The 27,782-nt window shown below is 51.0% G+C and overlaps 9 protein-coding genes across 9 annotated transcripts; 5 read left to right on the forward strand and 4 right to left on the reverse strand.

Annotated features, from left to right (window-relative positions):
• Positions 1–739: 739 nt before the first annotated feature.
• Positions 740–1,323, forward strand: GMORB2_3615 (uncharacterized protein; the record flags this gene model as incomplete). Its single annotated transcript, XM_035465591.1, has 3 exons — positions 740–908; positions 972–1,169; positions 1,235–1,323. The coding sequence occupies 3 exons, from the start codon at positions 740–742 to the stop codon at positions 1,321–1,323; spliced, it is 456 nt and encodes a 151-aa protein (XP_035318579.1).
• A 301-nt stretch (positions 1,324–1,624) lies between these two features.
• GMORB2_3616 (uncharacterized protein) lies at positions 1,625–2,035 on the forward strand (the record flags this gene model as incomplete). The annotated part of the gene is made up of 1 exon (XM_035465592.1): positions 1,625–2,035. The coding sequence occupies one exon, from the start codon at positions 1,625–1,627 to the stop codon at positions 2,033–2,035; it is 411 nt and encodes a 136-aa protein (XP_035318580.1).
• A 318-nt stretch (positions 2,036–2,353) lies between these two features.
• GMORB2_3617 (uncharacterized protein) lies at positions 2,354–2,810 on the reverse strand (the record flags this gene model as incomplete). The annotated part of the gene is made up of 2 exons (XM_035465593.1): positions 2,354–2,441; positions 2,545–2,810. The coding sequence occupies 2 exons, from the start codon at positions 2,808–2,810 to the stop codon at positions 2,354–2,356; spliced, it is 354 nt and encodes a 117-aa protein (XP_035318581.1).
• A 3,691-nt stretch (positions 2,811–6,501) lies between these two features.
• Positions 6,502–8,685, forward strand: GMORB2_3618 (putative MFS transporter, AGZA family, xanthine/uracil permease; the record flags this gene model as incomplete). Its single annotated transcript, XM_035465594.1, has 3 exons — positions 6,502–6,591; positions 6,925–7,193; positions 7,278–8,685. 3 exons carry the CDS (start codon positions 6,502–6,504, stop codon positions 8,683–8,685), a joined length of 1,767 nt encoding a protein of 588 aa, XP_035318582.1.
• A 214-nt stretch (positions 8,686–8,899) lies between these two features.
• On the reverse strand, positions 8,900–10,257 carry GMORB2_3619 (uncharacterized protein; the record flags this gene model as incomplete). Its single annotated transcript, XM_035465595.1, has 4 exons — positions 8,900–8,930; positions 9,026–9,523; positions 9,589–9,666; positions 9,728–10,257. 4 exons carry the CDS (start codon positions 10,255–10,257, stop codon positions 8,900–8,902), a joined length of 1,137 nt encoding a protein of 378 aa, XP_035318583.1.
• A 770-nt stretch (positions 10,258–11,027) lies between these two features.
• GMORB2_3620 (transcriptional activator xlnR) lies at positions 11,028–13,686 on the forward strand (the record flags this gene model as incomplete). The annotated part of the gene is made up of 6 exons (XM_035465596.1): positions 11,028–11,098; positions 11,408–11,421; positions 11,479–12,153; positions 12,248–12,559; positions 12,665–13,380; positions 13,543–13,686. 6 exons carry the CDS (start codon positions 11,028–11,030, stop codon positions 13,684–13,686), a joined length of 1,932 nt encoding a protein of 643 aa, XP_035318584.1.
• Positions 13,687–14,226: 540 nt separating this feature from the next.
• Positions 14,227–15,146, reverse strand: GMORB2_3621 (ribonuclease T2; the record flags this gene model as incomplete). The annotated part of the gene is made up of 2 exons (XM_035465597.1): positions 14,227–14,840; positions 14,951–15,146. The coding sequence occupies 2 exons, from the start codon at positions 15,144–15,146 to the stop codon at positions 14,227–14,229; spliced, it is 810 nt and encodes a 269-aa protein (XP_035318585.1).
• Positions 15,147–18,454: 3,308 nt separating this feature from the next.
• GMORB2_3622 (Glycosyl hydrolase family 12) lies at positions 18,455–19,848 on the reverse strand (the record flags this gene model as incomplete). Its single annotated transcript, XM_035465598.1, has 4 exons — positions 18,455–18,701; positions 18,833–19,266; positions 19,344–19,399; positions 19,623–19,848. The coding sequence occupies 4 exons, from the start codon at positions 19,846–19,848 to the stop codon at positions 18,455–18,457; spliced, it is 963 nt and encodes a 320-aa protein (XP_035318586.1).
• Positions 19,849–24,745: 4,897 nt separating this feature from the next.
• Positions 24,746–27,260, forward strand: GMORB2_3623 (Glycosyltransferase, catalytic subunit of cellulose synthase and poly-beta-1,6-N-acetylglucosamine synthase; the record flags this gene model as incomplete). Its single annotated transcript, XM_035465599.1, has 3 exons — positions 24,746–25,075; positions 25,203–25,922; positions 26,007–27,260. The coding sequence occupies 3 exons, from the start codon at positions 24,746–24,748 to the stop codon at positions 27,258–27,260; spliced, it is 2,304 nt and encodes a 767-aa protein (XP_035318587.1).
• Positions 27,261–27,782: the final 522 nt, after the last annotated feature.

Consider the following 27,782-nt stretch of genomic DNA (forward strand, 5'->3'; position numbering starts at 1 on the left):
ACACGGTACAAAAGCGAGGATGCAACGTTCAACTCCGGGACGGTAACAAAAACCAGACACAGTCAATCATCAGACCATCGGCCAGATGTCGGCCCCATGTCAAACCACACTCGTATCGAGCTGCGTCCAATCCCCTTGAGCCCTAACGCTGCAGTTCTAAAAGAAGCAACCGGGGTTAAGGTGACGACACGACACGAGGATCGACACCCGTACAGGTTTTGGATCTTTGTCTTTGATCGTCTTCTCTTTTTTCGTCGTCTTGTCTAGCCATGTCCCATAGAGTGAGTGATACCCAGCTGACTTAGCTTTGCTCTTCTACAGTACGTAACATGTATGTGATGCAGTGTCACTTCTTTCTTCTCCCTACTCAATACCAACCCCCCTCACATTTGGGTCCCGCAGTAAGCACAAGCAATGCGGCGTAGAGTGGGACAAGAAAAGAAGGCAATTTTCGACATGCTTACCTCCCACATCCTTGATGAATCCTTCGGTACATAGTTTCTCTTCAGAGGTGATGTCGATGCTACCTATTTAGAACCCAAGAACTTTTGACGTAATATATACGAGTTAGAACATATAAAGAGACGAGTTTAACGTCTGATTCTGAACTCCCATCAGTCATTACATTATCAATTCAGACACACACAGATACATCATTACATCTATATACTTTCTTGGAAGCATAGTCTGTCTGCAGATCATTTCTATCCCAAAATTCTGTCTCATCAATACCATCATCATGAAGCTTTCTCTCTCCGTCCTTGCCACGGCCCTTTTCTCCGGTGCCCTCGCCGCCCCCTCCAAGGATCCCCGTCACGACATCCAGACCGCGCACTTTATCTTTCACGGTGTCGAATCTGGTTCATACCATCTTACCGTCAAGGCAGACGGCAACGTTACCAAAATCTGTATGTTCCTTCCTTGCTCTCTGCCTTTCTTCCCGTATACAACTTAACTGACACCATCCCAAGACAACGAGCTCCCCATCAATACCATCGAGATCAACGACTACGACGCCAACTCCCAATGCGTCTTCAAGGGTCTCGATGGAACGAAAATCGAGTCCAAGCTGCACATAGATACAGAGACGGGCGACCAGAGCCTTATACTGCCTGAGGGCACACCCATCGCCAGTGTCAGCTGTCAGGGCTTCTGCGTCTACAACTATGGTGCGACCAACTGTGTAATGATACCACTCCTGGAGACGATGCTAACTCTGCCGCTTCTCAAAAAGCTGCCTGCTATAGCAATGGCCAGATGGTCGGTCCTTGCTGCAACGGCCTCTGCGCTGCCAACCTGTGCAGACCGTGGAACGGTGTCTAGACATTTTCTGAAGGCCAATGGTCCAAGAGAGAATTGACCGAGAAAATTAACATGGTGTATAAGAATTGGAATGACTTAGGTTGTGATGACATGGACATGATTGCACGAGAATATCGGGGGATGTGAATTAGGCAGCATATACGCATTGCTTTTCCCTTGTTCTTCTCTTTTTTTTTGCATTTCCCCTTTCTTTTCAGTTTAAGTTCGGTAATACATTATGAATCCATAGTACATCATAAGTCTGGTCCACGCCTTGATCATATCGGCTTCATACAATCACATAGTGTCATTTATACATTCCATGTGCTCAAATCATCGCGCCCATCTCTTGTCAATCTCCCTCAGGGCAGCTTTCCCCCCTTCGCGAAGCATCGGCCTCTCCGACCCGTTGGGCCTCTTCTCAGCTAAGAACCCGTCTACCAGCGCCGCACTCAGAGCCGCGGTAGCTACCTTGGCGCCCTTTGGTCCCATCCAGGGTCCCTTGTCGTCCTTTGAGCGGAATGCCGCCTGGGCACCTGCAATGGCCGCCGTCCTCGCCCCCGCCTGGACCGTCTTGTTCTGCCACCATGGCGGCTTGATCTTGGCCGTAGCGGGCATGGAGCTGCGACGAGGTCGGGGCACCTCTGCTTCTCTGAGTTGTCTCCCAGCCTTCACCGGAGGTGGTCGGCCTCGAGAGCGACGCGGCGGTGGGGACATGCCATCGTCGGAGTAGGCGGGTCTGGCAGGGCGTTCATGGGAGCGGGTACGGGGCAGGCTAGGTGGTGCAGCGTATGCGGCTGCGGCACCGCCGTCCGGTGACGACTGGCGATAGCGTCCTTCTCTCTCACCACGTGGCGGCCTCGGCTCATAGCCATCGCGGTCGCGATGCCTGTCCCGGGCTCTTGGCTCCATGGGTGGTGGCGGCGGCGGCGATGACCTGTGCCTCGAGCGCCGAGGAGGCACCGGCTCCAGTCCCGCACAGCGGCGGTAACCCTTTGGCCGATGGCCCTTTTCTCGCGGGTCAAAAGCAGCCGGGTAAGGCTCGTAGTATTCATATGGAACCTCGGGCCCCACCGGTGGGGGTGGAGGCATAGAGCTCCTCCTGTTGCGCCTTTCTATACGCCTGGGTCCAGTGTCCTCTATGTCGCAGTCGCGGTGCTGCTTATCGCGGCGGTGGTGCTCCTGACGACCCAAAGGTGGGTCGAGTATGGGAGGCGACGGCGCAAAGGGTGGAGGACTCACGACCTTGGGTCGAATCGGACGGCGGCTGCTGGGACCAGCATCCTGAAGAATCTGAGGCGGCGGTCGGGCCCTGCCTTCCCGGTGGGTGTGGCGGCGAGAGGGCTTGCTGGCGCTGTAGGAGTAGTCCTGGTCGACAGGGTCGGGACTGCGTGGGCGGTGACGCTCCGACTTGCCGCGGCGTGGGATGGCCAGGTCATCTTCTGGAAGGCGGATGCGCGGGGGAGGCTGTGAGCCGTATGAGCGTGGGTCGTCATCGCACACGCCATCTTTAAAGTAGGGGTGGTCTCTGTTGAGACTGGATAGCCGGTCACGATCACGAGTAGATGCCATATGTGATGATGTAGCTGGCACGGTGTGTTGTTGTTCTTCCAGTGTCAAGTTAGATGAAAGTGTGTGTATCTTTGTACGAGTGCAGTTTGGGTGGGTGGTAGCAAGAATTATATTGTATTATATTATGTGAAAGAGGTAAACCAAGGAAGGGGGGCGCAGTACATAAGGACATGTAAGGTGGAAAAAAATATCTTTGGGATGCACGAATGTGAGTACACAGCGTCATGGCCATCAGACTGTCGTGTCAAGTGGTCAGTGTGGCAGAAGATAGAGAGAGTGTGTGTGTGTGAGGTGTCTTGAGAGAGCTGTAAACGAGTCGTCGTAATATTCGGTAATACTTTCTGGCATTAACGAGGAGCGCAGGGGCTGGGACCCTTGAGATCGAAGCCATCAGGAAGGATCAGGAGAGACTGGAAGTGGGCAGCTGACGTCATTGCAGCCAATGGCGAAGCCAAGGTGACGTGGGAGAGGAGCCACCGTATGTAGGCGGTAGCACTGCATGGCCAAGTGCGAAGAGGAGGAAATGCCGGCTGACGTCAAGATTTCTCTCTGATTTAACCCTTTAGGTGTCTTTCCCCCTTTTCTTCTCAATGCAGGGTCAAATCGGGGAGTGCGTGTGTGGCCTCCGGACGTTAGCATCGGTGATGGCGAAATGATACAGAACAAGACAACTGGCATTGCTTTTCGAAAAAATGACGGCCACAGCAGGCCTGAATACAAGACTGCATACAGTCCATATTATAAATGATCTGAACAGATGACTTGTTTGGGAATTTCAAGAAGCGTTCCCATCCTTGGTCATGAGCGCCGATAACCTGCGACACGCGGGGGGGGGGGGGGGGAGGAGAGTTAACGCAGTATACCGATGGCCAGCATGGCCAGGGACTCAGAGGACAACACCACCTGGACAGCGTATGTGCCAAGACAAGAGCATGAGGGGGACTTGGTGTCTCAGCCTGAGGAAGGGTCTTGTCCAGATCAGTTCAACATTATCAGTAGGAAGAAAGTGTCTTCATTCTCGTCAACCCAATTCTCACTCTGTTTGGTGTATGTAATACTGAAGCACGATAAAAAGGCCCGTTACGAGTATGTTCTTTGAGCCTGTGGGGTAGAGGACTGATAATGGGGCACTGATATTGTCTCTAAGCAGCTCGATACGAACTCAAGGCGTGGACTAGTTGACGGTCGGCGCCCAAATTAAATAAGCATCACCAGCGCTTTTCATCAGTTTGCACATGGATTCATTAAATAGAGTGCACTATTAAAGATCAGGGACCTATGAATCCTGCGTTCTGCACGTGTAGCCTAGACCCAAGGCCACCACGCGTGCTGTCGCTTCGTGTAGCAGGCACAGCGGTAGGAGCAGTGACCGCAATGCGAGGCCTAAGGTTGTGTGTGGAAAAGGGAATGTGCATAGTAGTGATGATGGAAAAATCGAGTAGAAGAAAGTGGAAACAATTCGTCCTTTTGTACAACATGGCACTTTGTCTCCCTTCCTGGCCTTGTGCGATTGATCTCCTTCATTGTGATAGCGCACTGCCCGAGTGGTGGCTAATGCCCATCTTCTCCTTTGCCCCTTTCATTATTGAGATAATGCTACATTATCGACACTTTGCCATAAGAAGACAAAGGCATCACGAGATGCCTCACGTTGTTAGGGTTACACGTGCAAAACGCACGATCCATAGGTCCCTGATCTTTGATAGTGCACTTTACATATGAAATTCATGTACATATTCGTACTGATGAAATGCGCCGGTGATATTTATTTAATTCGAACGCCCGGGGCGCCTAACTAGTCCACACCCAAACTCAAGATGTGACAGCTGGCACGTGATGTCCCACACTATCAGACGGCTCGGCCGGGATAACATCGGTTAAAGAGGATCTAAGCGTGTTAGTCGGACTATGGATGTTCTGAGTAATTACTTGATAATCAAAGTACTAGGAATTAGTAGAAATTTGCGTTATTTCGGTGACTTTGAATATATTATTGTTCTTCTCTTATTCTAGGGTGGAAATAGTGACTAGGAAAATATTTGAGGAGTTCACTCATCCGGAAGAAGGTCGGCCCGTCGCCCGTGACCCTGTTTGCTCCAAGCCCGACGATTGAAGATACAAATGACTTCGAAATTGCCTCGACTTATTAGAGTATCAACGAAACTCCAGAGTCCAGGCACACAGGAGACAAGGACTCGGCCACCCCCGAATCTGGAGCTGCCACGACGGTCAAATCCTATCTCTACGGGCTGGACGAAGAAATGTGCCAGCCCGGGGCGCGCCGCTCTGTAACTCGAATCCCGTCGTGCACACCACATTGGCAAGTCCCTGGGTCCCAGATAGGCTGGTCCGGACACTGGTGAAGATGACGATAAGAAGATGGCAGCAGAAGTTAATTGGTTTCGTTATTATGAGTACAGGTATTAAGTAACAAAGTGCCCAACAAGAATCTCGAGGATCGTTCACACAGAGATATTAGCGTTTCTAGATAAGAAGCCAAGAACCAAGCAAGGGTCCCATCTTCGCGTACACTGTGATACAACGCTGTCTGACTGGTCAGTTTTGACGGATTCGTTATCTGTGGAGTCGTTCTTGCACACTCCATTCATTGAAACGGGGTTTCTTGTCCGACCAGTCCTTGTATGCATTGCAATCGCAAACTGCGACGCGTTGTCGTGCGTCTTGCTTTCTAGCCACGCGTCTGAATAAGTATCAAATAATTGAGTCTTTCCTTCCGGCAGCTTCCGCCAACCCGGACTCGTAGGTGGTAAACCCGTGACGTTGATTAGGAAACGTAGGTAGGGAGACGTCCGAGACGGCGTCGGGCGGAGGGCTGCCGCGTGGGGTGCAGAGAGAGTGAGAGAGAGGATCTCGCGCACAGCTTCGAAGCCTCTCTAATTACGATTCAATATGTTTCCGAAAGCTTGCAGACAGTGTTGATTGAATTAGGAGCCTAGTGCACTTCGCTAGCGCATGGTGGTGTCCTTGTGGGATCGCCACACCCTCATCGGACGCCACCGCTGACCATTGATGTAGAGCTGGTTAGTCTCTTAATTGCCTTCTAGTCATACTTCCTATTCCCAGAAACTACATAAACCCAGACCACTGCGCGTCATTCAAATGAGGCAACTGATGTTGTCGCTGCTTCTGTCTCAGTTGACCGTTTCTTTTGCTCTCTGGCCTTACTCCCCCCCTCTCTCGCCACGGGAACTCTTCTCAGAACCGGAAATAATAAGCACACGATAATACAAGTCCATTAACTCCATCTACACACGCGGCACAGCCCAGTCTTTTGCTCGACAAGAAGAAAAACAAATCCCAAGCGGACCCTCTTGTTTCCTTATTGGTGCCTACTCCCCGTTATCAGTCCCGGTTCAGGACTAGAGATATCCGTGCGCCTCGCCCCTCCCCCCGAACATCCGACCCACAAGAAAAAGAAAAAAAAGAACAATTCCTTTTCGCTATCGCCGGTTCTTTAATGGGGTCCCGATTTCTGCTCTTTCTTCTCCCTCTTTTTGATTAAGAGGCTAAAAAGCTGTTTCCTCTCCTGACTTCGCCTTTGAGCGATCTTGTCTCTCTTTTTCATGTTGCTTGTCTCGCCCATAACCTCAGAACACGCCGCCCATCATGACTTGGAGTGACTGGACTTCGAAAATTGACGCCAAGATTGCAGCAGGACCCGTGGGTCGCTACTTCCGCCTCGATGGCTCAGGTCACGTACGTCTTTTTCTTCCTCTCCAGGTTGTGCGCGTCGCGCCAATCTGTTCTGAGCCCTCTAGTTCTTTGTCGATTTTTCACTCCCATTCCCTTATACACTCGACGACACTCTTGCAGCTCTTCTATCTCGATTAGCCATATATGCGCATAGCAAGTGCGTTGCGTTGAAAAAAGAACGAAGAAAAAAAAAGAGAGAACACCAGGAGTCCAACAGAGTGGTCCAAGACAGAGATATGGAGAGGTGTTGCAAACACACAATATCGATAAACAATACTGCACCGCAGTCATATGCACTCCATGTCATGCTTTCAATTCTAACATGTCATCTCATAGCCCCGCGAGCGCAAGGGCTCTTACTTCTTCACCGAGATCCGCGCCGGTCTAGCCACCTTCTTCGCCATGGCTTACATCATCGCCGTCAACTCTTCCATCGTCGCCGACACGGGCGGTCCCTGCGTGTGCGAGGCTACCACCGCCGATCCCACCTGCGATGCCAACGATGAATACCTCATGTGTGTTCAGGCTGTTCGTCGTGACGCTGTCACTGCCACTGCCGCCATCTCTGCCCTCGCCACATTTTGCATCGGTCTCTTTGCCAACATGTGTGTTACCTTCTTCTTCCGATGAGTCCATCAACTCGCATGGCTCCATATAACCAAGTCAGCTGTGCTAACTGGAAATGACAGGCCCGTCGGTCTTGCCCCTGGAATGGGCCTGAACGCCTACTTTGCCTACACCGTCGTTGGATACCACGGCACCGGTCCCGTTCCTTATCAGGTTGCCTTGACGGCCATCTTCGTCGAGGGCTGGATCTTCTTTGCCCTGGCCATCTTCGGAATGCGACAGTGGCTTGCGCGCGCCATCCCCGCCACCATCAAGACGGCCACTGGTGTCGGTATCGGGCTCTTCCTCACGCTCATCGGTCTGACCTACAGCGAGGGTATCGGCCTGATCGTCGGTTCTCAGGACACGCCCACTGAGCTCGCTGGTTGCTCACCCGCTAACCAACTCGAGGATGGGACGTGCCCAGACTGGGACAAGATGCGCTACCCGTCTATGTGGATCGGCATCTTCTGCGGCGGTATCCTGACCGTCATTCTCATGATGTACCGCGTCAAGGGTGCCATCATTATTGGTGTCGCACTCGTCAGCATCATCTCGTGGCCTCGCGGCACCCCCGTCACCTACTTTCCGTACACGTCCGTAGGCAACGAGTCCTTCGACTTTTTCAAGAAAGTCGTCGACTTCCACGCCATTTCCAAGACACTAAACGTCCAGGAGTGGGACGTCTCGGGTTACGGCGGGCAGTTCGGCCTCGCCCTCATCACCTTCCTCTACGTTGACATCCTCGACTGCACCGGTACCCTGTACGGTGTCGCCCGTTTCGCCGGCCTCATAGACCCTGTTACCCAGGATTTCGAGGGCTCTTCAGTCGCCTACATGGTTGATGCCATCTCCATCTCCATCGGTGCCCTACTTGGTGTGCCCCCTGTCACTGCCTTTGTAGAGTCTGGTGCTGGAATCTCCGAGGGTGGCAAGACGGGCCTTACGGCCATGGTCACGGGCATCTGCTTCTTCATCTCCGTCTTCTTCGCCCCTATCTTCGCATCCATCCCTCCCTGGGCCACCGGCTGCGTCCTCATCATCGTGGGCTCCATGATGGCCTCAGCTGTCAAGGACATCAACTGGAGTTACATGGGTGACGCCATACCCGCCTTCCTCGCCATCGCCCTCATGCCCTTCTGTTACTCCATTGCCGACGGTCTTATTGCCTCTGTCTTCAGCTACATGATCATCAACCTCACCATTTGGGCCGTCAAGGTTCTCTCGGGTGGAAGGATCCTTCCTCCAAACTACGACGAGAAGGAGCCCTGGACGTGGCGTCTTGCCGGCGGGTTTCTCCCCCCTTGGTTGGTCCGCCTGTCAAAGGGCAAGAAGGACTTTTGGAGGAGCGACGCGAACGTCTCAGAGATCACTGAGCAAAAGACGGGAGATTCGTATGCCAACAGCGCCGAGGGCCAGCAGAAGCAGTCAGACAAGTCTACAGTCCCTGTCGCTGATACGCAGAACAAGAAAACGGATGAGGTTATGTAAAGTGGGCGAATTTTCTTCTGTAAATTGTATATAGGTGACAGGATTTTGGATACAGGGGATTCTAGTTATATTTTTGATTTTGAAATTACGAAAAGGAGAGCCCAAGTCACATAGATTTTTCGATCATGAATACCAAATGATATAAATGGACAACATACCAAACACACCTACATGACGAAGGTTAAAAATAGAAATGGTATATATGATTATACAATCAGGTCATGAGGGCAATGTGTTTAAGTTCACTGTATGATGATTCAGTGTATGAGCCAATATGGAAACGGTCAGAAAATAAAATAGAGATGCTAATGGGTAAATCAACAAGAGGGACGGAACATACTCTTGGACTTGGTACCCCACCTTGGTAGGAGAATATTCGACTACCTCACCCTCGTCGCGACCAAGACGAGCCTGCTCCTTACGCACACGGGCAGCTCTCTCAGCAAGTTCCGGCACAGGCGCCAGGTCATGATCCGAGTTAAGATGCCAGAAAAGAGTGCTTGATATACGCACAAGCGGTCTTTGGGGACATTCTCGGCGTCTGCGCTCGACAACCGCCAGCGTAGCATCGTTGACAACCACCTCGTGGTATCCTGCCTTGATGAGCCCTCCGGTCATGTACTCAATCTGCTTACCGGCCTGGACGAGTAGGTGGTTCCCCGGGGGGATCTTGACGGGGATGCGGGAGCCTGTGTTGCGAGCCCAGACGTTGAGACCGGGGTAGCGGGAGCGGCCGTGGATGGTGAGGAAGTTGAGGTCTGTGTGGAAGCCGGCGAGGATGGTGTCCCTGGCACCATACTTTGATAAGTCGGAGGCGGTGGGAGCAAGGAGGTGAGGTCTATTGGTGTCAGTCTCTATTCTGCTTTCCTATAGCAAAAGATAAGAGGAGTAGAGGGTGTTTACCCGTATGCGCCGGCCGAGGAAAAGGCGTCTTGGGGGAGACCGAGACCCAGAGCCGTCATCTCGGCCAGCTTCGATACGCTGATAAGAGGAAGGCTGGTCAGGAAGAATAGATATATGGGGCAAAGGAGGAGTAGCTTACGCATTTTTCATGCAAGTCCCCCACAGATCCATTGTCGGAGCCCAGCGGTCGCGAATATGATCAGCTTGAGGCGTGACATTAGGCGCGTTGAGACCCGGGAATTGCGTCTCATATGGTGGCGGGTCAGCCATGCGCCAGAAGAAGCGACATTTCGGGTCAGGCTGGTGTCCTGTGATATCCAGCGGTCGTTGGTCTGGGGCAAGACGACGGATAATGTCAAGGCAGGGTTCGTCGACGGCGCACTTGGGCTTCTCGGTGTTGTCGAGCGTCACACCGACCTGATAACTCAGCTCCGGGCGCTCATCGTGACGGAGGAGGTATTCAGGCTGGGCGAAGTAGTCCTCTAGTAGGTCGAGAAAAACATCGTTGGCCTCTGGGGCGACGCGGGAGTCGTGAAGGATCAGCGCGCCGTAGGTGATGAGGGCTTCGGCGGCGCGGGAGCACTCGGCCTGGACGGCGGGGGAAGAGGCAGGTTGCGATAGGAAGACGTCCAAGTCGATTATGGGGAGATTCATGTCGGTGTCATCCATGGTGGGTAGTAAATCGGTGGTGAAGAAGGTTGACGATGAAGGCGAAGAGAAAACGGGCTTATCGATGGCTTTTTATTTTCAAGCGGGTGCGGGGGCGGGGTATCGCGGACAAAGCAAGACGGGGAAAAATGAAGAATACGAGACATGTGAGTAGGAAACTGTGTTAATAATAAGATGGCAGACGAAAAGCATTGGAAAGTGCCACCCACCGTAGGTGCCAGGCTACAAAATAGAGAGATAAAGAAGCTGGACAAACGTCGGAGGCGACCGAGCTGCCACTTGGGGAAATGGTCAAGATTGATCAAGGTGGAGATCTATGCATCAAATGCCAGGGGCGGCATTACTACACCGCAGCGTATGGCAAACCCGTACACACAGTATCCAAATACGTCTACAAAAAGACTACACGTATTTAGACGGAAATTCAAATAGAAACAGAAAGTTCAGAGCAGAGTAAAATAGAAATGGTAAAGGACCTCAGCCGGGATGGGGATGCACTCACTGGATAGCGATAACGAACGAAGGAGAAGAGGGGGGGTTGAACATGGAACTGACGACATCAGTTTACTAGTATGGATAAGGCTTATACAGTAGGATCGCACATAGTATTATCATTTTTAACATACAATCAATGCAGGCCTCATGCGTTGCTTCTTCCCAGTCTCCCCGCCCGCAGCAAATTCAAAGGAATATAGATATTTGTGGGGAACCCGCATAGGAGGACTAGAGATTGGGGATTTGCGGGGGTTGAGGGACAAACTATCGACTACATGTACGACTCAGACGTCAACGAAGTCGAAACTACCGAATTCACTGCCATCCATGCTCGTGTCCGTACATGGTGAGTAAAGAACCTCATATCTCTATTACAGCTCAATCACACCTACCGTCCCATTGAGATTATCGGATGATATTTGAGTCATCGATATTGAGTGTGGACTGCCCCGTCACCAACAATGCGCGACAATGACACAGCCTCACCTTCCAAGCCGCCGGACTCGAAACAATCTTTCAGATCGAGAAAGCGGACGCAAAGAGCTTGTGATAAGTGCAATGTATCACGTACACGATGCAATGGAGGGCTCCCGTGGTATGCTTTCCTCCATCTCACTCACCCTTCCCATCTCACACGTATACTAACTTGAGACAGTGGCCGATGTACCGGTATATAATGTCCATCTGCTTCTCAAACCTCTAGAATACATTTACTCATCCTTCCAGAATACGGCTACTACTGTGGCTACCAACGCCAAGCTAAGAAGCGCGGCCGTGTAGCCCTCAAGGACAGGAAGGAAGCAACCTCGTCCTCTGACGCCAGCCCCTCGGCCGGCAACGACCCTCCGTCACCAGCTGACTCGAGTCGCCATGCCCAACTGCCACAAGCAAGACCTCTTTCTCAATCGAGGGCCCCAGAGACGTCATGCACTACTCCCCAGCCGCAGCAGCACCTCTTCTCCGCCTACCCTCCCACTCCCTCCGTCAACTACGACCCCCCCGGCAGAATAAACCGGCAGCCATCGCCTTCATCTCCCAGCGCATCCGGGTGTCGCTATCCCTGTCTGGAACCTCTCCTACCTTATACATCAAGGGATATTCCCATATCAGTGGTATGCGACCTGTTTGAGAACTACCTCTTAGACCCTGGCGCCTCGCTTTTCCGTTTCTCCTCGCCATACATCCTGACTAGGGTGTTTCGGATGAGGTCACTCCTGGGTCCGAAGCCACGTCCCACTTCACCTGCTCTGTTGGCTACTGTCTTGTGGTGCTGTGCGCAGACGGCAGATATCTCCGTGTTACTCGTGCCCGGGGCCAGGGCGAAGCTGACCAATACCCTCTATGAGATGGCAACCTATCTCATCTCAGCGCGGGATCCAGATAGATGGAGGCGCACTCATGGTAGGTCCCTTTATTTCCCTCACCAAAAATTATGCGGTGGGAAGACGGACTTGATCGTAGTACGGTGGCGATGAAAAAGACTAACCGCCAATAGGCGGGATCCAACCCGAACACGATGGTGAACCGGGCCACATACTCCCCAACCACGAACCAAATGTCGACGACGTCCTCACATTCATCCTCCTCTGCATCGGTGTGTCAGCTGGAGACTTCAAGTCCGACTGTCACAAATGGTGGAGCAAGGCCCAGAGACTCACCCTATCCATGGGTTTGAACCGCCTGGACAATCCAGACAACAACACTATTCTGCCGCAATCCCGCACCGAAGTCGAGACCCAAGAGGAGAAACGCCGCGTCTTCTGGCTTCTTTACTCATTGGATCGCCATCTCGCTCTCTCCTGCAATCGTAATCTATATATACCAGACTCTATATGTGACGTCTACGGTATTATATCCCACCTCCGGCCGGTTGATAACAGTACACGCTGACGCTGACGCTGACGCTGTATAGCACCTTTGCCGGAAAGCATATGGGAAGCTCTTGACGAGGTAGATGTATTACCGCCACGAGTGATGGGCCCACCCGTCATGATCACCGGCACCGGGATATTCGAGTATTTCCTCCCGCTGATGGTAGTACTCGGCGACATCATCGAGGTCCATCACGGACAATACCACCCACGTCTAGGTGAAATGGACAAGAGGTATGCCGAAGGCGTTATATACGACCTTATAGCAGGGTGTAAGGCTAGTCTGGAGAGCCTGGCACGCGAAGTCAACCAGCAACCCCGAGAACAGCTGCAGACACACTCGTCTATGCGCATTAGTACACTCGTGTCCTCCAACGATGAATCACATCAGGAACAGCAGCGGCAAGACAATCACGTTCATAACGTCAGCCTGGTCATCGCCTACAGCAGCTTTATACTACACGTTCTGCACGTTTTATTCCACGGGCAATGGGATGCCATAAGCATGCTGGACAACGAAGATGACTGGATCACCACCCCACGCTTCGCCCAGTGCGCATACCACGCCATCGAGGCGTCCGAAGCAGTCGCAGAAATACTTCACCTCGACCCAGAGCTTACCTTTATGCCCTACCTCTTCGGCATATACCTCCTCCATGGGAGCTTCATCCTCCTCCTGTTTGCAGACAGGATGCCCCAGCTCGGGCAGAATCAGAGCGTCGAGCAGGCTTGTGAGACTATCATTCGAGCTCATGAAGTATGCATTGTTACATTGAGTACGGAATTCCAGGTAAGTCTCTGTCACTCTCTCTTGCACACGCACTTTATATGTATATATATATATATATATATATATATATCCCTTTCCTTCCATTGATACGAGACGAGAAGAACGATGCTAATGACATGTTATGTGCAGAGAAATTTTCGTCGAGTTCTCAGATCAACCCTGTACAATGTCCGTGGTGGCAGTCCCAACAGTCTAGAAGAGCACCGCCTGGCCAGACGGCAGGTTCTTTCCCTGTATCGGTGGAACAGGGGAGCCAGCGGACTTGGGATCTAGCAATGAACAGCGTCTATATCTCTTTTGCTAGATTAATTTTGCTAGATTAATTATGCTCTCTAATTTCTTACCCTATTTACATGTTTGGATACGATTTTATAATCTTATTGAGGACATAGCCGTTGAGAAACAAATTGATATATTACCACTCCTTTATATCATCCCTAGGTGGGTGCCTGTATATCCCGACATTTGTTCAGATCTTGAGCTCAAGGAACTCGCGTCGCAACCGGACGATATGTTCCAGGTCATAATCAGCGCATAATACAGTTCAATTACACGTCTTGCATTCATACTTTGTTTCCTGGTGATGTCGAGCATGGGCGCCGCATATTAAGCAGCATATCATGCAAATCAGATGGTTACAAGCAACCTGTGAAGAGGTATCTAAACCAAGGTTTCGACGTGCAACTCACTTTGTATTGACAAGTTCTATATATATGCTAGTATATACATCCACGGATCCATTTGATAACCGGGTCCCCATCAGCTTCATGTACGTACATATGTTGGTTTTCGTGCTTCTTGTCTTGGGGGGTCCTAGGCCCTGTAGCTGCTAGTACGGAGGCTGGAAGAGTTTCCACTACCACCGCCAGACTTGGGAGTGTAGTTGACCGAATCAGGGCAAGAGGAGCTGGTTCCGACGGGGTCGATGGCCTCGTACTTTCCCGTTTGCAGCGGGCCCTTGACGTTGAAGTAGTACCAGACCTCATTGAGCTCGTCGCCCTCGCAGCGGAGGACGACGGTGGCACCGTGCTTCTTGTCGAGTGTGGACTGGATCTTATCGAGGCTGTACTTGGTTGATACAGGGGTGATTCCAGCGGCGGCGAGCCAGTCATATGTGGGCAGGCTCTTGAAGAGCGAGACGGTGCGGTCGAAGTAGTCGACCACCTCCTCGGTGGGCTTGTAGCTGGTGTAGCAGTCCGGGTCAAGGGTGCTCACGCAAGTACCGTGCTTAGACCACTCGTGCTCCCAGAAGGACTCGTCATCGCCCTGGTAGTCCTTCCAATATTTCTCCATGTACGAAAGGGTCTCGTCGGCGCCACCGGCGCTCAGTATGTCACTGATGTTGCTGTAGGTGCGGCTACTGTCGCACGACGAGGGATAGCTGCCGTCACAGTAGTCCGGCCACAGACCGTGGATGGTCCAGGAGTCTGTACGTTATATAAAAACGTTAGCCGTTACTACATGTCTAACAACTAACACCCTACATGTGGTTTGAATATATTGGGGGGGGGGAGGGGGGGGAGCATTTATGTCTCACCAGATGGGCCGGTAGAAGGGTCGTAATCCCAGAACTGCGTCTGAGCCAGCAGACCGGAGCTAACAAAGCAGCAAGTATTCTCGATCTCGGTGCTGTTGCGGCACGAGAAGGGCAGGTCACCGCTGCAGGCCTTAAGGTCAGCGGTGCCAGTGGCTAGCAGGGCGGCCAGAGGGGCCAGGGTGCGGAGCGAAAGCATTTTGGTGCGGATGTGAGTCTCACAGGTTGGTGAAGTACAGGTATCGCGGTTTGAATGAGTGTGAGAAAGAGACACAGTTTGTCTAGACGTTTGTCAACGGCGACGACAGTTCCCTTTAAGTCTAACGCAATTCACGATTTGGCCAGCAATGAGATGGGATAGATGGTCAAAGGTACCGTTAACCCTGGTAGATGTACGAATACGGTAGCTCGCCAGCTCGACGTGGAGCACCATGGAGGAGCGTGGACCTCGAACTTTTTTAGCAAAAGCTTCTGTAGAGACCGAATCACACGATGTAGCCAGCCAACGAGAGGACCTGGGTACCTAGCGGCTCCAGACATACTGAATATTCTCATGGCCTCTCGAGATGCCTTAGCCACCGCGTATTGGTCACATCTGAAACGATCCGCAGGTGAGCGGGGGGGACGATCTGGATGGTGAGTCTGTCTACGTCGTAGCTGGTAATCAGTCAGTCGCTGCATGGGTCGGTTGTGGGTCGTATAAATGATGCTATTGCAGGCTTGGCAGGAACCAGAGGGATTGTCGCTCTCGAATGCCTATTGTTGCCGGGCTGTCGCCTGCGAGGGCCCTTTGTTTTCGACGGACTTCCTTGAAGCGTAGATACGTGTAACGGTCTGACAAGGGAGCAAAGCCCTCCATTGCATCATGATACGCTGATGTCTTTGTGGCGCCGTAATGTATGCAGCCAGTGAGCTGCAGCATCGTGGGCATGTACGTCGTGCACGTTTTGCCAGTATTTGAATCAACAGGTCTGCACAGGAACACAGTTGAGTCGCACTAACACCTGCCCATGGGTGAGTACGTACAACGCACATTCATAAAGAAAAAAATGTCTTTATTCTCCTAACAGCCACATCTATTGTGGCTCGTGAGTTTGTACACTGCGATGTTTGGCGCGGAAGTAAAAGACGTGGCGGCCGTGCGTCAAAAGGGAGAGAGAGAGATGCGCCAGGTAGGAAGAAAGAAGACTGCGGACGATCTATCCTCTACTACTACAACAGTATCACTCGTATCACAGAGGGCAGTGGTCACCAGGGCAGGCAGGAGAGGGCGAAGCGCTGTCATAAGCCGACCAAAGGAAATGAGCGGATGAGCTCTAGATGGATCCATGAGCCACTGGGGGGGAAGGACAGGGGGGCAGCTCGATTCTGCGAGCAAGTATGATCATGCTAATAATATAGATTACTATGTATGCTATTACTGTACGAAGGGGGCGAGAAGATAACAGCTTCCTTTTTGGTACAGGTTTCCTGGCTTTGTTTTGGCCTCGCCTTGTAATACGAGCTTTGCTCACCCTATACCATCAACGACTAAACAACATCGTCAACAAGTTGCCTGTTTCGCACATTCACATCTAACAAATCGAGCTTTGATCAATCGGTGATTATGGTTACAGCCGTATTTTTCTGTGTGTATTGTTGCGTATCATATTTGAGTGTTGTATGAATGTCAAAGAGATAATACCGTCAATATATGAGTATCGTATCAATATTTACGGATATATGTTATTGCGGACACCCACCCTTCTACAATCAACAATATTAAACGAAGTATCAAATGATATAACATACATTAGAAAGCTAAATAGCTTACAAATCCTTATATACGGTAATCAACAATGACCACACATCCCGTCAATATCGTAACGAGAACATGAACGTTAACAACAAATACCAAACACCACTCGGAGAGTCGGGACAAAATGTCGTCAATGGACAACCCCCCCCCCCCCCCCCCCCCAAAAAAAAGAACAACCCTGTTTATCCCATGCACATATTACACGGGAAATCGTCGGCCAATGCACACGACAATACGAGAGTAATAATAGTCATGTATCTTCAAGTTACGACCATGATTACTGGCGATACGCACTCAAAGTACACTGGCAGGTTTGATACTAGACACTTCGATACCGTGAGAGTGTGTCTATCAATCCATCAATCAATCGCATTCGTAGTTGTGTGGAACGTGAGAACGGGCGAGATGGCGACAGCGGCAAGGGGTGAGCAGTTTACTCTTTCCGTCTCGTCCGGGGAGAAGTGTACGTAGATGCTCTCTCCCTAAGTTTCTTCTGCCTCTGCAGTTTATTGCCACCTATTGTTATTCATTCCTCGGATGGATCTATCACGCCGAAGTACAATCGTTTTACTCAACACTTGAAGCCGTATGTGCAATGCGATCAAGGAAGAACATACGCCCTCGGAAACAAGGTCCGGGTAAGACTGCGTAAATATCAAGGTCTCAATAGCGTCGGCGACACACAAGACTCTCCCAAGTGTCTTAGCTCAGAACAACCTGGCTGGTTCAATATAGTACGTACTATCTCCCTTTTCATGTCTCTGAACACACCAACATTACTTGCATCTAGTCTTCCACACGGGGAGCGAGAAAAGGAAAGGAGAAAGGAAGAACAGGGAGAACGACATAGCTACTACACCAAGCTGAGACTTTCCATAAATCATAGACTCCATCGAATCTAATTTAATTTTAAAGTTGGAATAAGAACCCGCAGCTTTTTTCTCGTCTCATTCCTAGTAAGTAAACATTCTCCCCAAACCAAAAAAAAAAACTCCGCAGCTCAACCCGCCCAACCTTCTTCGTTCTCTCTCCCCATCTTACATGTACCTCTGTCGGATGCTGCATAGTCCCCACACTTACCGGATGCGAAAAAAGAAGTCTGCCCGTTCCCAACCCCAAGCCACCCGCGCACCGCTCAATCGGCCATTGGCCCTATTAATTTCCCTATCGATGCGTTCCTGACTCTTTGCTGAGTTGGCGGACAGTAATGTTCGATTTACCCCCTTTTTATGAAGTACATGCATATATTGTTGTAGGGCGCGCACATCGTGTTAATAAACGGAGTCGGATCGCAGCAAGGCACGTGATCAACGGGGAGTCTGATATCGTTGTGCGCCGGTAGTATAGTATTATATCTAGTCGGTACACGCGAGATTACGTGATAAAGGCCGTTGCGAAAGGAAGTACGAACAAGTAGAAGTAAGGCAAAATTAAAACACAAAAGGTAAATAAGAGAGAACATAAATCATGTTTGGTGTCTTGCGAAATCGCGTCAACTGTACTCGAGCATCCATGGCAACATCCGTATATCAAAGAGTCCAAAACAATCATTCTATCTCCTCTAGTTAACAATATGAAATTGAACACATGATGGAATTACAATATTCGCTAGAGATATTATGTGGAAAAAAAGGAAGAAGGGCAAGGACAACCGTCAAGAAGGTGAATTATTAAAAAAAGAAATGACAGGACGAAAAAGACAGTGTGGTTTAGTCGGTCTCAATATCGAAAGCCAGAGTCGGGACGTGGAAGGTTACAGTCTCGCTGACCCAGTAAGTCTCAGTTCCCAAACTGGCGTAGCCAATGTAGTCGTCCCCAGTAGGAAATTGGGTCTCGCCCAGCTCGACGAGGCGATTGACAAAGAGCATGAGATCACCGTGGAACCTGTCGGCAGTTCCCTGTGAGTACCATGTCAAAACACGCTGGCCGATGTTGTTCTTTCCAGCATACAAAGAGCTGGGAGAAGGGAAGTAAACGCGTCAGCATACTTGTACTATATCGAAGTGGAGCCAAGGAGGGATTGAGTAGTGACGAGGCTGGTAAGAATAGACTTGATAGTCTGAAGGAAGACGTGGATGTATACGTACAAGGTGGTTCCGTCAACTTCCAAGGTATCAACGACGGCATCGGTAGTCGTGTTACCAATGGGAACAGTAGAAGGACCAAAGGTGGCAAACCAGACCATCATCTCGATACGGGCATCCTCGCTGCTCTTGGAGGCCGTCTTGTCGGAATCCAAGAACATGTCCAGAGCAACATTGGCGTTGAGCTCAGCAGTTTCAAGTTCGTCGACATCAGTGGTAGTGACGGCGGTCGTGTTACCGACAGCATAAGACCACTCAAAGTCGAGGTAGATGGACTTGAGCTTGCTAATCTTGACGGGGAAAGTGCCAGAGTCGACTTTGACGTTGGGGAAGGCGTGGACGGGAGCGTTGGTAGAGCCGGCAGGGTATTCCCAGGTAACGGACCATTCGGGGGCAGATGATTTGGTAGGGTAGGTCTGGTTGTTCCATGTGATGACCTGTTGACGGGATTCTGAGGTTAATAAATGCTTCCTCGGGGCCTAGCGGCAAATACAAGATGACATTGAAGACTCACGTCCATGCAGATAGAGCCCTCTTCGCCCTCACTCCAGCCCCACGGGTTGGGGTTAACTGTTGAAAATGGTTAGCTGACGATTGTTCTCGTATAGCAGAAGCGACGTCATATTGACTGTGTGTGTGCGGGTGGCTGTCGTGGCCATGTTGTGAGTGGCGGCCATACGGTGGCACAGCGCCATGATCGTGGCACCAGGCACCACGGTCGCATGGCCAACTGGGAAGGACAACAGCCGCCCGCGATAGAATGTCACGACATGACACGGGGGTCTTGACATACGGGTGTATTTGTCGCCCACAGAGGCAGGCGAGATTCCAACCGTCTCGTTACACTTGTGGACGAGCGTTATGCCATCGTTTTTTGGCGGCGTGTTGGGGTTGGTAGGCTTGAACAGCGGTTCCTGGCCCGTAGCGTCGCGGTGAGCTTGGAGGCCAAGCAGAACACCAAGCGTGGAACCGATGGGGAGTGCGACGAGCACAAAATTGAGAAGCGAAAGAGCACCCATTTTTGTGATTCTCCAAAAAGGGCGACTGCGAGCTCTTGGCTCGTAGTTTTTGTGCGAATGAAGCTGCTGCTTTGTCGTCTGCTCACGAAAGGAAGAAGATTCGACCCCGTCAGACCCGAGAGGTAATTTTGTGCGATGGCGGGGTGTAACAAAACGAATGAATTACACGAAGCACAAGAGAGGAAGGGCGTGGGGGGGAGAAAGAAAAAAGAGAAAAGCACCAGATTAGTTTTATCAGTCAGTAGACGGGAGGGGAAGAAGAAAAGGAAAAAAAGCAGAACGGCAGATGGAGTGGTGATGGATGAACCGTGCATACGAGTGAACAGACGGACAGAAGAAAAAAAGGTGGCAGCCGTTTGGTTTGATGACGCTGTGTCAGCTTGGGTTGGGGGACCCTTTAGCTGGGACGGCCGCCACCCACGACAAGGGATTGTCGAAGGGCTGTAATACTGCACGAATGCGGGTAGAGAGACTTCTAGGGGCATGCACTGCCAAATTACTACTGTAAGTCTCGTACTCTCGTACCCGTCTGCAGTAAATCACAATACTAACCTGTCGTCACTAGCCCTGTACGAGTATGAGTATAGTATGATACAGCTAGCAAAAGATGCAAATGGTTATCATTTACGGCCATGACCTTATTCCGTACTCTACTGGCATTCTCTGCCCATCACTGGGCTGGTACGAAAGCGGAGCCGTTCTATTTTCAAAGTAACTATGTGGAGGGAGGCCCTACAAGAAAAGCTACAAAGTGGACTTGATTGACATAATGACAACAAAGAGACGAGAAGACGAGAAGAAAAAAAATTGGGATGGAAAGACGAGAATTTTCCTTGTCTTTGATGCCGTACTCCATCCTCGTACCGATAAAAGAGCGATTCTAAGAAAGGCCTGTTTTTTCCCCTTCTCACACGCCCCCTCTGTGTCCCACACTTGATCGCCCCTCCCTGCCTATCTGAGTCCGTGTGCAGTGTGTATTACTCTGTGTGTCCATAGCGTATGTGACAAGTTGCCAGTCTCTCGCTCCCACATCCCTCCCGCCCCTTTTTTCAGCCTCGCAGTGGTCCAGTGGCTCCGTCCAGTGGATTTACTGATCTCGTATTGGGATGGGGAAGACGGGGTGGGATAGGTGGATGGACCAAGCAGAGAGAGCCACACCCACCCCGAGTCATGGGCCAAGAAAGAAGGAAAGATAATAAACAGTAGATAAACAATAAATAAAGATAAATAGATAAATAAAAAAGTGACTTGGGACGGTGCGACGAAAAAAGGTGTGGATTGGGTCGTCCATGGTTGTAGTGTGGGCTCTCTCGGTTGGCTGACGGGCAAGCGTGGGAAACATTCCTCGACTGCCACTGGCGCAAACGAACGAGCCCCTGAGTACAGCGTGCATTAGCGCTGTCTCCAGGATAATCGATGGTATGCCCTTGGTGGTACTCCCTACTTGATACGGAGTATCTTGTAGCATTTTATCGTATTCCCCGTCGTATTTTGCTGCATGCTCGTACTTGAAAGAGGGTACCAGAGACGTGAGGGTGAGAGGTGTTCCATACCGATGCGGCCTGATAAGGTGCGAGACAATGGGTATATTAACCAAGGGATAGCAGTAATATTACCCCCAGAAATATAGAGTCGCTGATAGAGAAGCTCCGCTGTACCTATAGTGCTGAGGTGCCCCTAAATATGCCGTACTTTGAGGGCTTGGTGCGGAGCTCGAAGACACGTACGAATACAGCAGATTTGCGGCGTATTAAAGGACAAAAATCACCATCAGTTTATCGTGTGGGCGCCCAGCAATTGGTGTTGGTGCACGGAGTAGCACTATTCTATAAAGAGAATGCACTATTCCGGGAATGCGGCTGTGCGCCTACGTAGGAATGAGGCAAAAAAAGAAGATGGGGACAAGCTGCTCGTACGAGTACTGACGAGTCGACATGTACGACGTAATAGTACGTCTACGAGTAGCCGAGCGAAATGGAGTACGATATATGTAATACAGTCTATTACTAGTACCTATACATATAGCACTCAGCCCTGAGTGGAGATGTGCTGAATAATGGAGGTGTTCATACTCGTACGGTACACGTAGGGTTAAGTAACGACTTGGCAAAAAAACAATAAAGGATACGGAATAGTAAAAATAACTACCGATGGCGTTAAGTAGACCAATAAAGTAGAGTATTATTTGGTATGCTACGGAGTAGTTGGTATATTGCAGAGCAGTATTGTACTGAAATGGTACATCGATATGTGGTATACTCTAGTGATAGTACCTGTAGTATTACTTGGCGATAGACAAGAGTTCCTCGGACGATAGGATTTTAATAGGTTAGCTGCTATTACTAAGATTTCTCGTATGCGCATAACGAATAAGACCGGGAGCTGCCACACCGAGATCTGGGCCATTAATCCGACACGTCGGGGGTAAATTGCAGTTTCAATGTCATTCCTGTAGGATATAATACTCCGTAGTTATCGTATGTGTGATGAGAAGTTCTCACCGAAAGATTACAACATTATGTGTGAGAGAGAGAAGATAGAGAGATACAGACTGGTGGTATCAATGATTCAAACGCACACGAATATGTCTGCGTGTGCGTTTGCGTGTGCATGAGTGCGTGTTTGGTGTGCGTGGTGCGTGGATATATGCGAGCGCGATTACCTGTACGCCGTCCACACACTACTGTCTCACGAGTGTACATTAGGGACTACTTACTATTCGTATTAGCATTTTAGGTATAGGCATTTACGGAACATCGTTCTTAGAGACTTGGACCCGCAACCGATAGTAAACAGACGGAAAAAAAACAAAGAATAGCAAAAGAGAAAAGGGGAAAAAATGAATCCCACTTAGGAGGGAAACTACACTGCGCCACGCATTGAAGTTTTTTAACTTTGGCGCCGTTCACTAGGAATGTGGTTCACCAGGCCGAACACGTCTGCCGAGCCCGGATCGGTATTGGCCGGGTTTTTCATTCTCGTGCGTTCGGGTGACGGCGGTACTTGCCTGTTTCCAGGTGCTTAACTACTCCAATGATCTAATGGTCCGATGTGCTCTCTCGTAATGATTCTCGTACAGCGGGAATGACCATGATCCTTCTCCCCCCCCCCTTCTTCTTTCTGAGATGACATAGTCAGACATATGCACACATTTGCCCCCCTACTGACATGACCGATCATGCACGTATACAATGGCGTATTTACTCTTTTTTTTCTGAACCCCCCTACCACTGTCGCCTTGTTTCCCGTGTTTTCTTTTTCTAAGCGCCATACGATTGAAGGATGGCTACTTACGGATTCGGCATGGCAATAAAACGATGATAAGCAAGGGTTTGTTGTTGCTGATGCTATCGCACCCGTAATAACACACATGTACCACAGCGTGGTTTCTGTAATACAACGCAATGCACAACGTAAGACTGGACAAGCGGGACGACAAATCCAAGGAGGGAAGGAGGGGCCCCCTCCATCACTGGGCTGTTGTTGCCTTGTACGAGAAGCAAGGACAGGGGCCCAGACAATAGACAGAGTGGGAAAGAGCGCGAGAGACCCGTCGGGGCAGATTCCAACCCCTGTTATTCTCGTATGGGTTACAGGGACCCTCAATCCATGGCATCATGGACTGCTGGTCAGTGGGCTGGGGCGGCTTGGTACGAGTAGTAGTAGCCTGTAGGTGATACGCTGTATTTACAGGCCGTTACTGCGCCTACAGGCTGGTAGTACCTGTATAGTCTATCTCTAGAAATACCATGGATGCACGGAGTCTAGCTATAACTGCCTGCCCTGCTGAACAGCTACTTGGTGGCACTTCGCCCGTGGTATCACGATCCTGAGCAGTGCCGGTTGATATGAGATTGTATAATTGGGAATCCGTCTTCCGGCTGTGACCTGACTGATATGGTCTTGGGGTATTGCCATAATTACCTGTTACCAAGGCGAACTGGTATGGATTAGTGCTGAGTGTAGGCGGGGGAGAAAGTGAGCAGTAAGCAAGCAGTAGTAATAGCAGTGAAACCGACACACTGCCCGCAGGTACTAATCGTGGTACAACGCACGAGTATTCACTTGCACCCTCCAACAAACCTGAAGACGGTACTTCCGCGCATCCGGCATGTGGGTACTAAAAAACAAGTACAGAGTACGAGTACATACGATATGTTCCTATCTCGTACTGCAAGCAGGTATTTTTTTACCTGTACATTACACGCAAATAGAGCGAGAACTGGGTACCATTATGACGGACTACATATGGGTACGAGTACTTGGCACTTGAACGCCCGCCCGCTCCCCTCCCCGCCTGACCCGTATCAGACGAGACCTACATATGTACCCTGTTATTATTATTTATTATTATCCTTCGTGTTTCCTGGTACATGGCTCGAGCGACGAGTCTTGTTCCAGCTGCCAACCTACTAGCAAACTGACTTACAAGCTATTTGGCCCTGAGTATCTTTTTTTTTTCCCCTGGGATCCGCCCTGCCCAGGTCTCAAGGCAGACGAGATCGACCGACCATCACCCACCCACCTCGTGCCGTGTGCCCGGGGTGGCATTGCTACTCGTACTTGGTACTCTTTTTCCCCCCATTCCTCCATTTCTTTGCTTTCTCTTTTCTTTCCTGTTTCCGCCCTCAGAACTCTTACAGCTTTATCTACAATCACTTCCCTTTCCCTTCCTCATTCTTTTTTTCTTCCCCTCCCCCCTCTCTCGTTTAACTTGACATGGTGTGTGGTGCACTCATGGTTACAACGGTATAGAAACAGCAAACAAAGCCCATAAGTAACAAACCCGCCACCACAACCTGATCAAGTCGAAGTCACTCGTTTCTACTCCCCCACGCCGTCATCAGGCACACCAATCCACGCCCACCGCCGCGAGCTGCGCCCCTTCTCGGCCATCATGAAGGGCAACAATAACGGCCAGCAGCCGGCCGCTGACGAGTTCGAGATTGACGTCCTCCAGAGGCCCTACAACACCGGCTACGAAGCTGCCTCTCCCCAGGGTCAGAATTCGAGGGACTTTACCAGACCCTACCGACCTGGCCCTCCCGTCCAGGGAGATGCCTCGATGGCCTCCTTGCCTTCGCATCACTGGGGCTCTAGCACCCAGACCTTGACCGAAGGAGGTATGCCGCCCCACGCCTTCGACTCCATGCCCCCGTCCCCGGGATACGGCTGGGGTAGCGAGAGCGGCCGATCGACGCCCCTCGGGAACCGCAACAGCATGATGGTACGTTTTCCTCTACCTCCCGAGATCGGCAATACTATGTTTCCATTCTGGGGAGCTGGTAGACTACCCCGACAGCCTGGCCATTGTCGTTTGAACCCTATCTAACATGGCCTTGTGGCGGTTACAGCATCAGAGTCAGGCTAGCTTTTCCAACGCCAGCCACACAAACCTTCTGTCGCGCCCGGCTTCCCCGGTTCTCATGCAGGCTCCAGTCAAGGGCGACTTTGGAATCGCTGAGCTGCACGAGCGCGATGACTCCGACATCTGGAAGGGATGGCGTCGCAACGTCTACTACCTCATTCCATTTTTCACCATTGCCGCGTCGCTGCTGTACCTAACCTACCTTGGCCTCCGTATTGCTTGTGTCATCTTCGCCCAGCAGGAGCAGGATAAGGTCTACGCTCAGGCCTGGTTCTTCATTGCTGTCGAGCTCTGTGTCGCCCTTCCTCCTCTCATGCACAACATGTGGACCATGTGGGCTGTTAAGAAGCGCGGACGCGCAAAGCTCCGCCTGGTCGGCAATGACGTGCCTACCGTCGATGTATTTGTTACCTGCTGTGGTGAGGAGGATGAGGTCGTCATGGATACCGTCCTCGCCGCTTGCTACCAGGACTACCCCACCGGTCGCTTCCGTGTCATTCTACTCGACGATGGCAAGTCTGCCGGCCTCGAGAAGGCTATGAGCGATCTGGCCACCACCTTCCCCAACACTTATTACATTGCTCGTCCCAAATACCCTGGTGTCCCTCACCACTTCAAGGCCGGTAACCTCAACAATGGAATTGACGCCTCCAAGAACTTTCCTGGTGGCGGTAGTTTCTACATGGCGGCCCTCGATGCCGATATGGTATGTCTTTTCATGATTGACCGTCCTTGCTTCTGCTCAACTGGAAATGGAGAGTAACCATGGTTCATGGCTAACACTCAATAGATTCCCGAGCCCCACTGGCTTCGCTCTATCCTACCTCACATGCTCAAAGACCCTAAGGTTGCCCTGGCCTGCCCGCCTCAACTGTTCTACAACACGCCCCCTGGTGACCCTCTCTCACAGAGTCTCGACTTCTTCGTTCACGTTATTGAGCCTATTAAGGACTCTCTCGGCGTCGCCTGGTGTACTGGATCTGGCTACGTGGTTCGCCGCGACGCCCTCGAGGAGATTGGCAACTTCCCTCTCGGTTCTCTCGCCGAGGATGTCGCTACCTCTACCAAGCTCCTGGCCGCCGGATGGAAGACCGCCTTCATTCACGAACCCCTACAATTCGGAACTGTCCCCGAGGACTTCGGCGGCCATCTGAAGCAGCGTACGCGTTGGGCCATTGGAACTGTCGACACCTCAATCAAGCTGAGGTTCTCCCTTTGGGGTAAGGATGTCAAGGGCATGACTTTCCCTCAGCGTTTCTCTGGTTTCCTCTACGCAGTTCTCAACCTGTACACCATTATGCTCTCGATTTCCCTCTTCGCCATCCCCATCATTCTCGTCATGGGCAAGCCCCTTGTTGCCTACGCCAACGACACCCAGCTCCGCTGGTTGATTCGCGCCTGCTTTGCCGCCCTTGTCGCCAACCGTCTCAACGAGATGGTCTTGTCCATGCCTGCTGGCTACCGTACTGGTCGCCGTGGTGGTCGTTACGAGATTTGGATGTCTCCTTACATTGGCTTGTGCATCATCCGTTCCTTCGTCCTTCCCACATGGCTTGGTGGACAGACCCAGGCCTTCAAGCCTACTGGTTCTCTCGGCTCCGCCCTTAACGAACGGGACCCTGTCCTACGCAAGGGTCTCTTCAGGCGTCTCTGGGGTATCCTCGTCAACTACTGGGCTGGGTACCACATGGCGTATGTTTACTTCACACTGGTTGCCGTCGTCCTCACCTGCTACCGCTGCTTCGCCCGCGACGAAGGCCTGCGCGACACCCTCACCGGCCTCCTCACGCACGCCTTCTGGCCGCCCCTAACCTGGGTGTACATCTGCAACTCATTTTGGACGCCCATCTCGTACGCCATTGACCCGCCCAGCATGCCTCCCCGCGAGCAGCTCCTCATCAGGGACCCCAAGACTGGTGTTGCCCACCCCACACCTGCTAGCAAGAAGATTGCGTTTGCCGGTGACGACGCCTGGTACGAGCTCGAGTACACCATCACGACAGCCTTCACCTGCGTCGTGTTCGTGGCGACCTTCTTCTTCTAGACAGCTCACCTTAATCTGTCGTTGTCTCCCCATGCCTTTCAATGTATCCTGTCGCATCAAAAGCATGGTCACAACATAGCTGATTTCTTTTTTCGGCTCCACTCTTCAGAGAGAGTCGCCCTGTCTCTTTTTCTATTCGGGTGTCCTTTTTTTCTTTTCCTTTCTATAACAACACAACACACAGACATTTTGGGGTTCACGGGTTTGGTAGGGTTTCTGGACATACAGCGTTACATGACTGACATAGATGATGTAAATTTTTACGCCTAATACTGCTGTTTTTTTTTCTTTTGCAATATGTCATTTCTTTTCTTGGTCAAATCCTTGTTCGTTTCTACTTCTATCATGTTGGCAAGACTTTTTTGGGGGGGGAAACACCAACAAAAAAGTAATTGGCAACACAACTTTAAGCTCTTTAGACGTTGATTGTACAAAAAAGAATAAGGCGCCTACGAGTATTAGCACTTTTGGATAATACATGATAATACCATCTCACCTTGCATTGACATCTTGGTAATCAGC

The sequence above is a fragment of the Geosmithia morbida genome (genome assembly GCF_012550715.1).
Source record: "Geosmithia morbida isolate 1262 chromosome Unknown scaffold_19, whole genome shotgun sequence".
In the NCBI taxonomy this organism is placed as follows: Eukaryota; Fungi; Ascomycota; class Sordariomycetes; order Hypocreales; family Bionectriaceae; genus Geosmithia; species Geosmithia morbida.